The 14,027-nt window shown below is 41.7% G+C and overlaps 1 protein-coding gene across 6 annotated transcripts in view; it reads left to right on the plus strand.

Moving 5' to 3' along the window:
* TPD52L2 (TPD52 like 2) overlaps nucleotides 1-14,027 on the plus strand; it is a 33,632-nt gene that overhangs the window by 8,046 nt on the left and 11,559 nt on the right. For 3 of the 6 annotated variants that reach the window (XM_077117537.1, XM_077117546.1, XM_077117553.1), the window contains exons 2-4: nucleotides 2,891-3,036; nucleotides 5,038-5,186; nucleotides 6,054-6,113. In XM_077117537.1, the coding sequence (XP_076973652.1) occupies nucleotides 2,891-3,036; nucleotides 5,038-5,186; nucleotides 6,054-6,113 (355 nt within the window). The remainder of the gene's footprint in view (nucleotides 1-2,890; nucleotides 3,037-5,037; nucleotides 5,187-6,053; nucleotides 6,114-14,027) is intronic. The other 3 variants (XM_077117550.1, XM_077117557.1, XM_077117559.1) reach the window with 1 other exon arrangement.

Here is a 14,027-nt window from a genome sequence, read left to right on the forward strand (position 1 = left end):
CATGCAGTAGTAACACTGAATGTTAATGGATTAAACTCTCCAATCAAAAGACATAGTCTGGCAGAATGGATTAAAGAACAGGACCCATCTCTATGCTGTCTCTACTCAAAGGACACGAGGCCAAGGACACAAATGGACATTTACACACCAATGTTTATAGCAGCATTATTAACAATTACCAAGAGATGGAAATAGCCAAAATGTCCCTCAACAGACAGTTGGCTAAACAAACTGTGACATTTACATAAGATGGAATATTATGCAGCTGTAAGACAGAATAAAGTTATGAAGTATGTAACAACATGAATGGACCTTAAAGACATTATGCTGAGTGTGATTAGCCAGAAACAAAAGGACAAATACTGTATGGTCTCACTGATATGAACTGACATTAGTGAATAAACTTGGAATATTTCCTTGGTAACAGAGACCATCAGGAGATAGAAATAGGGTAAGATATTGGGTAATCGGAGCTGAAGGGATACAGATTGTGCAACAGGACTGAATATAAAAACTCAGAAATGGACAGCACAATACTACCTAACGTAGTATTGTGTGTAATGTAATTATGTTAAAACACTGAATGAAGCTGCATGTGAGAATGATAGAGGGAGGAGGGCTGGGGCATAAATGAAATCACAAAGAAAGATAGATGATAAAGATTGAGATGGTATAATCTAGGAATGCCTAGAGTATATAATGATAGTGACTAAATGTACAAATTTAAAAATGTTTTTGCATGAGGAAGAACAAAAGAATGTCATTATTGCAGTGTGCTGAAAATAGATGGTAATTAATATTTTAAAATTTCAACTAATGTGTGAGACTAAAGCAAAAAATGTTTATTTGGTACAAATCTATACTAGTGCATCTCCTAATATAACTTATGTAGATAGTTGATTGAACACCTTAAGTACATGGAACTTTGTATAGGACATGAGATTTTGTTGGTTTGTCCAGGTGATGCCCTGATGAATCCCAGAGTGATTTGATCAGTGAGTGGAAAAGTATTTGCAAAGTCCCCTTCAGGGAATGGTGAGAACGGGGGAAAACTCAGCTTCCCCAAGTTGAATTCTTGATATTCTCACAAGCAGTGTGGACAACCAAAGCTATAGGCTGAGCCCCCAGTCTTGGGGTTTGTTCATGTGAAACAACCCCACAGGGGATAGGTCAAGCCTACTTAAAATTAAGCCTAAGAGTCACCCCCAAGAGAACCTCTTTTGTTGCTCAGATGTGGCCTCTCTCTCCAGCCAACACAGCAAGCAGACTCACTACCCTCCCCCTGTCTACGTGGGACATGGCTACCAGGGGTGTGGATCTGCCTGGCAGCGTGGGACAGAAATCCCAGAATGAGCTGAGATTCAGCATCAAGGGATTGAGAAAAACTCTAGCATGAGCTGAGACCCAGCATCAAGGGATTGAGAAAACCTTCTCGACCAAAAGGGGGAAGAGTGAAATGAGACAAAATAAAGAGTCAATGGCTGAGAGATTCCAGACAGAATCGAGAGGTTATCCTGGAGGTTATTCTTATGCATTAAGTAGATATCACCTTGTTATCCAAGATGTAATGGAGAGGCTGGAGGGAACTGCCTGAAAATGTAGAGCTTGTTTATTGATTGTATAATGATATAGCTTTCACAGTGTGACTGTGTGATTGTGAAAACCTGTGTCTGACGCTCCTTTTATCTACCTTGTCAACAGACGAGAGGAACATATGGAATAAAAATAGATAATAGGGGGAACAAATGTTAAATTAGATTTAGTTTGAAATGCTAGTGATCAATGAAAGGGATCAGTAAGGGGTATGGCCTGTAAAATTTTTTTTTTCTTTTCTGTTTGTTATATTTTTCTGTTGTCTTTTTATTTCTTTTTCTGAATTGATGCTGATGTTCTGGGAAATGATCATGATGATGAATATGCAACTGTGATGATATTGTGAATTGCTGAGTATATGTGTTGGGAATGTTTGTTTCTTGTAATTTTTTTTAATTAAAAAATATTTTAAAAATGTATGTGCTTGTAAGTTGTTGTATCAATAAAATTTAAAAAAGAAAAAAATCAGTAGCGTGAAATATGCTGTTCATGGAGGAAGGGTGTTCTCAATGCTATCTGTGGAAACATGCTGAACAGCAGTCAGACATTTGGAGTTGGAGAGAGCCGAAGCAGGCCATTTTTTTCTGTGCAGTGTCTTGTAGACTTTTAGTGCAGACAGATAGGTGTACTTAATGCAAAGAGATAATACTGGCTGCTAGAATTTAAGCCTGATCTTTGGTATAACAGGTTTATGAGGCAGGTGCCCCTCTGTACCTCGCCCCATGCTAGCAGGCCTCCTGACCATGGGACGAGGTTAAGGACTGGATTGGAGAAGGTTTTGCCTTGCTGACCCCTTTCAGGAACTGGATCTCTACCACATGCTGTTTATATGTAATGTTAGCACATGCTGTGGCCGCTGAGCTGAATGCAAGGTGATGCTTGTTGTGTTTACAGCCGTATTAAATTCCTTTGCTCTAAAAAATAGAAGATCTGTTAGATCAGTGGCCTTGTTTATAGTAAGGATTTCCAGCCCCAGAAGATAGTATTCACACAAGGAAAACCAGAGTCAGGGCATAGCTGCCTTTGCACCGGTATGCCTAAGGCCCAAAAGCATAGGTGGCATTGGATTTGCCCCTTGGATTCCCCTGAGTCATGGCTGTCCTGAGTCTACTGGCTTATACTGTTTTTCCAGAACCATTCAGAGAAGAGGCTTTAGAGTTTGAAAGTCTTTGTCCCAGGGGCTCTCCCCTGGCTGCCTGCCCTTCCATTTTTGCTTTACCCCTTCATAGAGCCCTCTCCTATTTACTTCTCGATAACTTCTTCCTTGACACTTTTGATCTCATTTCTTGTCTGGCAGATATCAATCTGAATTCTCCTAACAAGGGTTTGCTGTCTGACTCCATGACGGACGTTCCTGTCGACACAGGCATGGCTGCCCGGACTCCTGCTGTTGAGGGTCTGACAGAGGCTGAAGAGGAGGAGCTCAGAGCTGAGCTTGCCAAGGTGCTATGGTTTGGCTGTCCTTGGATGAACATGAGTTGAAGCCCTCTTGGGGTAATGAGGGCTAGTGCTGGTCTGCGCTGGAGAAGTTGCTGTGGGAATCACCCCTGTTCCCACTGCGTCCCACAGAAACTGCCCTCTAGCCCTCACCTCATATGTACCCAGCTTCATGTGCCAGCTTCAGAGTTGCCTGGTGGTTGCCTCCCACTTCTGTCCCTGGCACATTGTAGGTGCTTGGTGGTAAGAATGATCTCAGGGGGGCTGCTCTGAGCACGCCACTTGCTGGAAGTATATGTTGGAACTTAACACTTGCCATTCATTTTCAGTACTCCCCCAAATGTCATGTGCTCTCTGCTCTGGATCTTAGTCTTTCTTTTAAAATGACTTCTGTGCCTGCCCATGTAGAACAAACAAACAAGCAAACAAAAAACCGGACTTCTTTTCTAAAAAATGCTTCATTTGAGCTTCTTTAAGTGAGAGTCCCTTTGGAGGACATTGGGAATTAAGAATGCCTCTTAGCTTGATTTTTATTCAAACCAACTGCCAGGAGGACAATCTAATGTTTCTTTGCTTCAGCATTTAATAGTGACTCACTTTTGATTCTAGAAATCTGGGGAAATGAACTTGCTAAACAGTTGATTGTAACATCCAAACAGGCAGAGGCCGAAGCACTGTGTCACCAGTCTCTGCTCTGTGTTCAGAGGCAAGCCCTGTCTTGATGTGTTTTGGATCCAATTTTAGATCTGAATAGAGGTACTCATGCAGACGAGCCTCAGCCTGAAGGACCAGGTTTCAGATCGCTGGGATAATTACACAGCTGTTTTTGAATAGAAAGAAGGTTTAGGGAGAAGTACCAAGAAGTCCAAGGAAACTAATGCTGTGCATTTTATTTTAGAGTATGTTGGTTTAGAAACCAAAACCACAAGATCTTTTTCAGAGTAGAATTGCAAAGTGAAAAAGGTCTTGTGTCACTTTAAATTTCAACTTGTATGCTCTCCGTGACAACTATACTATATACCCTTAAACCCCATAAATCTGTCAGTCATATCATAAATGGAATGTTCTGGTCACTGGTTGTAATTGCTGGAGTGACAGGTAGTAGTTTGGCCTTCGATGACCCTGTGTCTTTAAATTATTTCTTGTGTCAACTACCTTCCAAGAATGACATAGTAATATGCAGGGTTCTAAGCTGTCTTTTAGTACCTTAATCTAAACAATGATTCTTTTTAAGAAAGGGAATTTTTTAGAATAGGTGTTCATATAGAGGCTAAAAATATTGAGAAGTTTTTCTAAAGCATTACAGCTTTAAAGGATGCTCCTTACAAAAGTCCCTTTTTTTTCTTCACGTTCTTTTAAGACCTGTTAATGTTGAAGTTTATATCAGGAATCTTTGTATTATCCAACTCAAACTACCTTAAGCACAAGAGAAAATGTATTTTTCACCTTTGTGACTGGCTTTGCTGAGAGCCGAGCTGAGCTCAGGAACACCTATGTCCTCAGGGTGGGCTGTCTGTCCTTTGGGTTTCTGACCATCTGACTGTCTGTCAGCTCTACTTCCTTCCCACTGCATGTGGAATTCCCCCACAGCTGCATATAGGGCATGGCTTTCAGCAGTTTTGGGCTTCCTTTGTCCATGCCCATGACCAGAGCCTAGAGAGAAAAGGGACTCATATCTTCTGGCCTATACTCAGTCTGGTGAAGAGGTCTACTGAGCCTTGCTTGGGCATGTGCTCATCCTGGCTAGTTCCAACCCCTCTCAGCCCCACTAAAACCACCAGGCTTGGGAGGCTGGGGGGTCAGTTCTCCAGAAGAAATTGGTGTGCCAGTACCAGATGGAAACAAAGCAAAAGTATCCTGTAGGGTCTGCTCATGAGAGCAGTTGTGTCTCTGCAAGCAGAAAGCTCTCTGATAATTCTGAGAAAGCACTCATTGCCATGGGTATGAGGATGTTAGTCATTTCCTTCAATAGGAATGGCTGATCCTGTCAACTGCCTGCTTTTGCAGGTAGAAGAGGAAATTGTCACTCTGCGCCAGGTCCTGGCAGCCAAGGAGAGGCACTGTGGGGAGCTGAAAAGGAAGCTGGGCCTCTCTGCCTTGGAAGGGCTGAAGCAGAACCTGTCCCGGAGCTGGCACGATGTGCAGGTCTCTAACGCGTAGGTACCCACCCCATGGTGGGCGAGGGGCCTCATGAGAAATAAACTGATCACACATGCCTGTTGGGAGCAGCCAGCCAGGACTGATCCTTGGTGTAGGTTCTGCACTGCACTTTAAGCTCTGTGTATGTCTAGTTGTAGAGTAGAAATGAACAAGAAGTGTGTGTTTCAGGGTCCAAATTTGAAAAAGCCCTAATCACGTCCACGTAGGGCTGACTCCTCTGGTCCCTGTGACTTGATATCTGCTGGCATGCACACAAGTCCTTTCCGTAAGTGCCCCCTGGCCTGGGGACACCTGAGCTCTTGGGAGTTGGGGAGCTATACCCTCTGTCCCAGTCCTGCAGTGTGGTTCCTCTAAAAGTGTCCTGGGGTTGGGGGGCACTCCACTATCTAAGAAACTGCGTCCCTGTGGAAGACAGGTTGAGTTGGATTTCATCAGTCTCATCTATGAGCAGGCCATGTCTGTCCTAGGAAGTCAAGGTTTTGCATCCCTAAATATGGATGTCAGAGAAGTGTTTTCAGGGCTTCAGGCTGTTCTGCCCCTCACCTCCCTGTGCCTGCATCTCCATAGCAGCAGGTGCTGTTCAGAGTGCAATTTTAGAATAACAAGGTGCTTGTTTCCTCAGTGTGGCAGGGAAAGAACCCTCGGTTCTTCTGATACCTCTACCTGGCCTCACCTGGCCTCGCCTTAGAGTGCTGAACCCAGGTGGCAGGGGTGTGGTTGAGTCAGCGATCTGCTCGCTGGCCAGCTGGAGGTTGTCATTCCTGCCAGTGGTTCCTTTCCTGTCTTCCTCGGAATTTCAACAGTTTAAAGCCTGAGTTGAAATAGGTTTTCTAAATAATTTACTACAGACTTTCTGTTTTTAGCTATGTGAGAACTTCTGAGAAGCTTGGAGAGTGGAATGAAAAAGTGACACAGTCGGACCTGTGAGTGCCTGAGGCCCATCTCGCTGCCACTCTTCCCCCTCCTAACCTCCCCCTCTGAACTCTCTCTCAGGTAGCAGGGACGGGCTGTGCTTGGTGGAAACCGTGCTTCAGTGTTGGCTGTTTTTTTTCTGATCTACTTTTTCTCCTCCCGAATACAAATGAAATGAGACCATGGCTATCCTTCACACTCTTGCAGAACAACATGCAATAGCTGAAAAAAGTTTCAGTCACCAGATTGCACTTAAAAATCCCTTGGCCCATCATGCTTCAGTTAGAGATTCTGAGCTCAGGGTGGGGCATCCTAAATGAGTAGCAGTTCTTTGTTTTTAACAGTGGGTGGCATAGTTGGATGCCTGGTGGTAGTGGTGGTTGTTTTTTTGGTAAGTTTGGTTTTTTTCTGTTTGTTGTCCTCTTTCCTTCCTATGCAAATACACCTTGAGCATCAGATTCTCAGAGTAACTATAGGTTCTTGTGTGGGGAGGTGTGATGTGGGGCCGTGCCAGGGTTATCTCCATGTTGTTTTCTTTGAGGCTTTTAAGCTAAGAATCATGCCTTCATTTGTGTTTGATTATGTCTTCTTTGAACTGGGTGGGGGTACTTAAAAAATAGTTGCTTTGTGGGATTTTTCCATGTCTTGCTCAGAAGGTAGTGCTATCATGGTTGCCAGAGAGCATGATGAGGAAGCTCTTCCATGTTTGGTCCTTGTTGAACTTGTGTGGTGGTGCCTGCAAGCCAGGTCTGGGTACTGGGCACCTGGTGCCTTTGGCCTGTTGGCAGGGAGCTGGTCTCCAGGAGGCACCACTAGTTTGTTCTCTGTGCTGTGCACCCTGCAGCCCGTCCACCACTGCCCTAAGTATTCTGGGGATGCTCCTGGGCTGTGCTGAGCCTCTGGGGCTGTGGAATGCTGACTTTGCCAAGGAACAGACATTCTTTCAGTCCAGGTGGGCTGCCTTCTGTGCAGTTTGGGTATCAGGAAGTCTCACAGCACAATCAATCTGAAAATAGTCTTAGGACACTTTAGTGCTGGTTTGTAAAGCCATTCAGTATAAAGTTTCTGAAATACTATTTCAAATAAATAGTTTTCCAAAGAGCTCGGAGTACTCACGACTCAGCTGTGTGAAGAGAAATGTGTGGCTCTGGGTGTGGCCTACGGACACCCTTTTCAAGCTGTTCATAGTCAGAGGGGCTCCCCTGAGGCCTCATCCCTGGTTTTGGTGTCACTGAAAGGGTTGTGAAAATGATGCTTTCAGAGCTGGGAAGGGTTTCTGCAGGGACAGCCCAGGAGACTGATAGCTCAGGAGATAGGTATGGCTGATAACCTTGGCTGCCCTGGGATGAGGGGACGAGGGAGTCCTGGTGTGCATACCTAGTGGTGCCTTCCTTGTCCTGTCTGCAGGAAAACGGGTTTGCTAGCATGCTTCCACTGTCCAGGGCTTTTCTGGACTTCGAGTTGAGGTGGTGAGGGCAGTAGAAGCATGGTCACTATTCTTCTGGTCCCCATGTGTTGGTACACACCTTTCAGCCAGCAGCACATTGGAGGACTGGAATAGAGGGTCAGCCTGATGGAAAGCATGATGTTAGTGCTCCAGGCCACAAGTCCTCCCAGCGCTGCTTCGGGCTAACCTCTTGCTGAGCCCTTAGGCCCTCTTCCTTCCCCTCACTGCTTCTGATCCCGGCAGCCTGGTGTGAGAGCACCTGTGCTCTCTGGGCTGTGACACAATCACCTCGTGTCCTCTCTGTTGGTATTGAGAGTGGGTCCCTGGTTTGTTCTGTTTGGCTTCTTTTGGTCGCAGGTGGTTGAAAGCACAGCCAAGCAAGGAGGTGAGGGGCATGCCTGAGGGAGAAGCCCTGTCCCAGTTGTCAGGACTCAGTCTCAAGGCACCCTCCATTCTACTCTCTTTCATGTTGGCTTTGTTCTCAGGTTGGCTCTGGATACCAGTTCTGCAACTGGTTGCCCAGTAGTGTCAGGGTTGTATTGCTGGTTTTGGCCCAGGTTTGAGACCCATTGGACCAATCCCTGTGGTCATAACCGTGGTCTCCTCGTGCTCATCCTGGGGTGGCTTCACTCTTACACCAAGAAGGCAGGGGGTTGCCCCAGAGGACCACATCAGGTGATGGTGGGAGAAAGTGGCAGTTCTTGAATCTTGCTGGGGCAGAGTTGTCTGGATCAGATATTTTCCAGGTCTGTGTGCTGGAAAACCTCCAAGAGGGCTGGCCTCCACACTGCTGCTGCCCCAGTACTGGCCAGGGAGGGCAGGAGCAGAGGTCAGAGCCAAGGTATTATTGGGCACACATGGTGGAAAGAAGCATGGCTGGGTGGGTCCTTGAGCCACACATGCACAGGCAACAGCTTCTGCTTGTCACAACAAAGTCACTTGTGACACCTTCATTTCCACATACCAGAAATGGCCCATGGCAGTGTGAGGAAACTGCTTCCTATTTGCCCAGGGCAGTGGCCAGCAGTGCTAGCGCCACTGCCATGTCGTGTGTGCCCCTGGGGCCTCTCCTGACATGGTCTGTGCCCAGGCCCAGGGCTCAGTTGCTGGCACACTCGCAGCACATGCACTTTGTTTCCTGCCCCACTGTCTTCCTTTTGGCACAAATAGAGATTCAGCAGGGGTCTTTCTTTAAGTACTCTGTTTGAGACCATTAGAATGTTAACATGGTCTTTTTTTTTTTTTTTTTTTTTTTTTTTTTATTAATTAAAAAAAGAATTAACAAAACAATTAGAAATCATTTCAATGTACATGTACAATCAGTAATTCTTAATAACATCACATAGTTGCATATTCATCAGTTCTTAGTACATTTGCATCGATTTAGAAAAAGAAATAAAAAGACAACAGAATAAGAATTAAAACAATAATAGAAAGAAAAAAAAACAAAAAAAACAAAAACAAAAAACCTATACCTCACATGCAGCTTCATTCAGTGTTTTAACATAATTGCATTACAATTGGGTAGTATTGTGCTGTCCATTTCTGAGTTTTTATATCCAGTCCCGTTGTACAGTCTGTATCCCTTCATCTCCAATTATCCCTTCTCTCTCTTTTTTTTTTTTAATTAACGGAAAAAAAGAAATTAACCCAACATTTAGAGATCATACCATTCTACACATGCAATCATTAATTCTTAACATCATCACATAGCTGCATGATCATCATTTCTTAATACATTTGCATTGGTTTAGAAGAACTAGCAACATAACCGAAAAAGATATAGAATGTTAATATAGAGAAAAAAATAAAAGTAATAATAGTAAAATCAAAACAAAACAACACAAAACAAAACAAAAACCTATAGCTCAGATGCAGCTTCATTCAGTGTTTTAACATGATTACTTTACAATTAGGTATTATTGTGCTGTCCATTTTTGAGTTTTTGTATCTAGTCCTGTTGCACAGTCTGTATCCCTTCAGCTTCAATTACCCATTGTCTTACCCTGTTTCTAACTCCTGCTGAACTCTGTTACCAATGACATATTTCAAGTTTATTCTCGAATGTCCGTTCACATCAGTGGGACCATACAGTATTTGTCCTTTAGTTTTTGGCTGGATTCACTCAGCATAATATTCTCTAGGTCCATCCATGTTATTACATGGTTCATAAGTTTATCTTGTCTTAAAGCTGCATAATATTCCATCGTATGTATATACCACAGTTTGTTTAGCCACTCTTCTGTTGATGGAGATTTTGGCTGTTTCCATCTCTTTGCAATTGTAAATAATGCTGCTATAAACATTGGTGTGCAAATGTCCGTTTGTGTCTTTGCCCTTAAGTCCTTTGAGTAGATACCTAGCAATGGTATTGCTGGGTCGTATGGCAATTCTATATTCAGCTTTTTGAGGAACCGCCAAACTGCCTTCCACAGTGGTTGCACCCTTTGACATTCCCACCAACAGTGGATAAGTGTGCCTCTTTCTCCGCATCCTCTCCAGCACTTGTCATTTTCTGTTTTGTTGATAATGGCCATTCTGGTGGGTGTGAGATGATATCTCATTGTGGTTTTGATTTGCATTTCTCTAATGGCCAGGGACATTGAGCATCTCTTCATGTGCCTCTTGGCCATCCGTATTTCCTCTTCTGAGAGGTGTCTGTTCAAGTCTTTTTCCCATTTTGTAATTGGGTTGGCTGTCTTTTTGTTGTTGAGATGAACAATCTCTTTATAAATTCTGGATACTAGACCTTTATCTGATATATCATTTCCAAATATTGTCTCCCATTGTGAAGGCTGTCTTTCTACTTTCTTGATGAAGTTCTTTGATGCACAAAAGTGTTTAATTTTGAGGAGTTCCCATTTATTTATTTCCTTCTTCAGTGCTCTTGCTTTAGGTTTAAGGTCCATAAAACCGCCTCCAGTTGTAAGATCCATAAGATATCTCCCTACATTTTCCTCTAACTGTTTTATGGTCTTAGACCTAATGTTTAGATCTTTGATCCATTTTGAGTTAACTTTTGTATAGGGTGTGAGAGATGGGTCTTCTTTCATTCTTTTGCATATGGATATCCAGTTCTCTAGGCACCATTTATTGAAGAGACTGTTCTGTCCCAGGTGAGTTGGCTTGACTGCCTTATCAAAGATCAAATGTCCATAGATGAGAGGGTCTATATCTGAGCACTCTATTCGATTCCATTGGTCGATATATCTATCTTTATGCCAATACCATGCTGTTTTGACCACTGTGGCTTCATAATATGCCTTAAAGTCAGGCAGCGCGAGACCTCCAGCTTCGTTTTTTTTCCTCAAGATGTTTTTAGCAATTCGGGGCACCCTGCCCTTCCAGATAAATTTGCTTATTGGTTTTTCTATTTCTGAAAAATAAGTTGTTGGGATTTTGATTGGTATTGCATTGAATCTGTAAATCAATTTAGGTAGGATTGACATCTTAACTATATTTAGTCTTCCAATCCATGAACACGGTATGCCCTTCCATCTATTTAGGTCTTCTGTGATTTCTTTTAGCAGTTTTTTGTAGTTTTCTTTATATAGGTTTTTTGTCTCTTTAGTTAAATTTATTCCTAGGTATTTTATTCTTTTAGTTGCAATTGTGAATGGGATTCGTTTCTTGATTTCCCCCTCAGCTTGTTCCTTACTAGTGTATAGAAATGCTACAGATTTTTGAATGTTGATCTTGTAACCTGCTACTTTGCTGTACTCATTTATTAGCTCTAGTAGTTTTGTTGTGGATTTTTCCGGGTTTTCGACGTATAGTATCATATCGTCTGCAAACAGTGATAGTTTTACTTCTTCCTTTCCAATTTTGATGCCTTGTATTTCTTTTTCTTGTCTAATTGCTCTGGCTAGAACCTCCAACACAATGTTGAATAATAGTGGTGATAGTGGACATCCTTGTCTTGTTCCTGATCTTAGGGGGAAAGTTTTCAATTTTTCCCCATTGAGGATGATATTAGCTGTGGGTTTTTCATATATTCCCTCTATCATTTTAAGGAAGTTCCCTTGTATTCCTATCTTTTGAAGTGTTTTCAACAGGAAAGGATGTTGAATCTTGTCGAATGCCTTCTCTGCATCAATTGAGATGATCATGTGATTTTTCTGCTTTGATTTGTTGATATGGTGTATTACATTAATTGATTTTCTTATGTTGAACCATCCTTGCATACCTGGGATGAATCCTACTTGGTCATGATGTATAATTCTTTTAATGTGTTGTTGGATACGATTTGCTAGAATTTTATTGAGGATTTTTGCATCTGTATTCATTAGAGAGATTGGTCTGTAGTTTTCTTTTTTTGTAATATCTTTGCCTGGTTTTGGTATGAGGGTGATGTTGGCTTCATAGAATGAATTAGGTAGTTTTCCCTCCACTTCGATTTTTTTGAAGAGTTTGAAGAGAATTGGTACTAATTCTTTCTGGAACGTTTGGTAGAATTCACATGTGAAGCCATCTGGTCCTGGACTTTTCTTTTTAGGAAGCTTTTGAATGACTAATTCAATTTCTTTACTTGTGATTGGTTTGTTGAGGTCATCTATGTCTTCTTGAGTCAAAGTTGGTTGTTCATGTCTTTCCAGGAACCCGTCCATTTCCTCTAAATTGTTGTATTTATTAGCGTAAAGTTGTTCATAGTATCCTGTTATTACCTCCTTTATTTCTGTGAGGTCAGTAGTTATGTCTCCTCTTCCATTTCTGATCTTATTTATTTGCATCCTCTCTCTTCTTCTTTTTGTCAATCTTGCTAAGGGCCCATCAATCTTATTGATTTTCTCATAGAACCAACTTCTGGCCTTATTGATTTTCTCTATTGTTTTCATGTTTTCAATTTCATTTATTTGTGCTCTAATCTTTGTTATTTCTTTCCTTTTGCTTGCTTTGGGGTTAGCTTGCTGTTCTTTCTCCAGTTCTTCCAAATGGATAGTTAATTCCTGAATTTTTGCCTTTTCTTCTTTTCTGATATAGGCATTTAGAGCAATAAATTTCCCTCTTAGCACTGCCTTTGCTGCGTCCCATAAGTTTTGATATGTTGTGTTTTCATTTTCATTCGCCTCGAGGTATTTGCTAATTTCTCTTGCAATTTCTTCTTTGACCCAGTCGTTGTTTAGGAGTGTGTTGTTGAGCCTCCACGTATTTGTGAATTTTCTGGCACTCTGCCTATTATTGATTTCCAACATCATTCCTTTATGGTCCGAGAAAGTGTTGTGTAAGATTTCAATCTTTTTAAATTTGTTAAGACTTGCTTTGTGACCCAGCATATGGTCTATCTTTGAGAATGATCCATGAGCACTTGAGAAAAAGGTGTATCCTGCTGTTGTGGGATGTAATGTCCTATAAATGTCTATTAAGTCTAGTTCATTTATAGTAATATTCAGATTCTCTATTTCTTTGTTGATCCTCTGTCTAGATGTTCTGTCCCTTGATGAGAGTGGTGAGTTGAAGTCTCCAACTATTATGGTATATGAGTCTATTTCCCTTTTCAGTGTTTGCAGTATATTCCTCACGTATTTTGGGGCATTCTGATTCGGTGCGTAAATATTTATGATTGTTATGTCTTCTTGTTTAATTGTTCCTTTTATTAGTATATAGTGTCCTTCTTTGTCTCTTTTAACTGTTTTACATTTGAAGTCTAATTTGTTGGATATTAGTATAGCCACTCCTGCTCTTTTCTGGTTGTTATTTGCATGAAATATCTTTTCCCAACCTTTCACTTTCAACCTATGTTTATCTTTGGGTCTAAGATGTGTTTCCTGTAGACAGCATATAGAAGGATCCTGTTTTTTAATCCATTCTGCCAATCTATGTCTTTTGATTGGGGAATTCAGTCCATTGGCATTTAGTGTTATTACTGTTTGGATAATATTTTCCTCTAACATTTTGCCTTTTGTATTATATATATCATATCTGATTTTCCTTCTTTCTACACTCTTTTCCATATCTCTCTCTTCTGTCTTTTTGTATCTGACTCTAGTGCTCCCTTTAGTATTTCTTGCAGAGCTGGTCTCTTGGTCACAAATTCTTTCAGTGACTTTTTGTCTGAGAATGTTTTAATTTCTCCCTCATTTTTGAAGGATAATTTTGCTGGATATAGGAGTCTTGGTTGGCAGTTTTTCTCTTTTAGTATTTTAAATATATCATCCCACTGTCTTCTAGCTTCCATGGTTTCTGCTGAGAAATCTACACAAAGTCTTATTGGGTTTCCCTTGTATGTAATGGATTGTTTTTCTCTTGCTGCTTTCAAGATCTTCTCTTTCTCTTTGACCTCTGACATTCTAACTAGTAAGTGTCTTGGAGAACGCCTATTTGGGTCTAATCTCTTTGGGGTGCGCTGCACTTCTTGGATCTGTAATTTTAGGTCTTTCATAAGAGTTGGGAAATTTTCAGTGAAAATTTCTTCCATTAGTTTTTCTCCTCCTTTTCCCTTCTCTTCTCCTTCTGGGACACCCACAACACGTATATTTGT

This window comes from Tamandua tetradactyla, chromosome 1, assembly GCF_023851605.1.
Source record: "Tamandua tetradactyla isolate mTamTet1 chromosome 1, mTamTet1.pri, whole genome shotgun sequence".
Classification (NCBI taxonomy): Eukaryota; Metazoa; Chordata; class Mammalia; order Pilosa; family Myrmecophagidae; genus Tamandua; species Tamandua tetradactyla.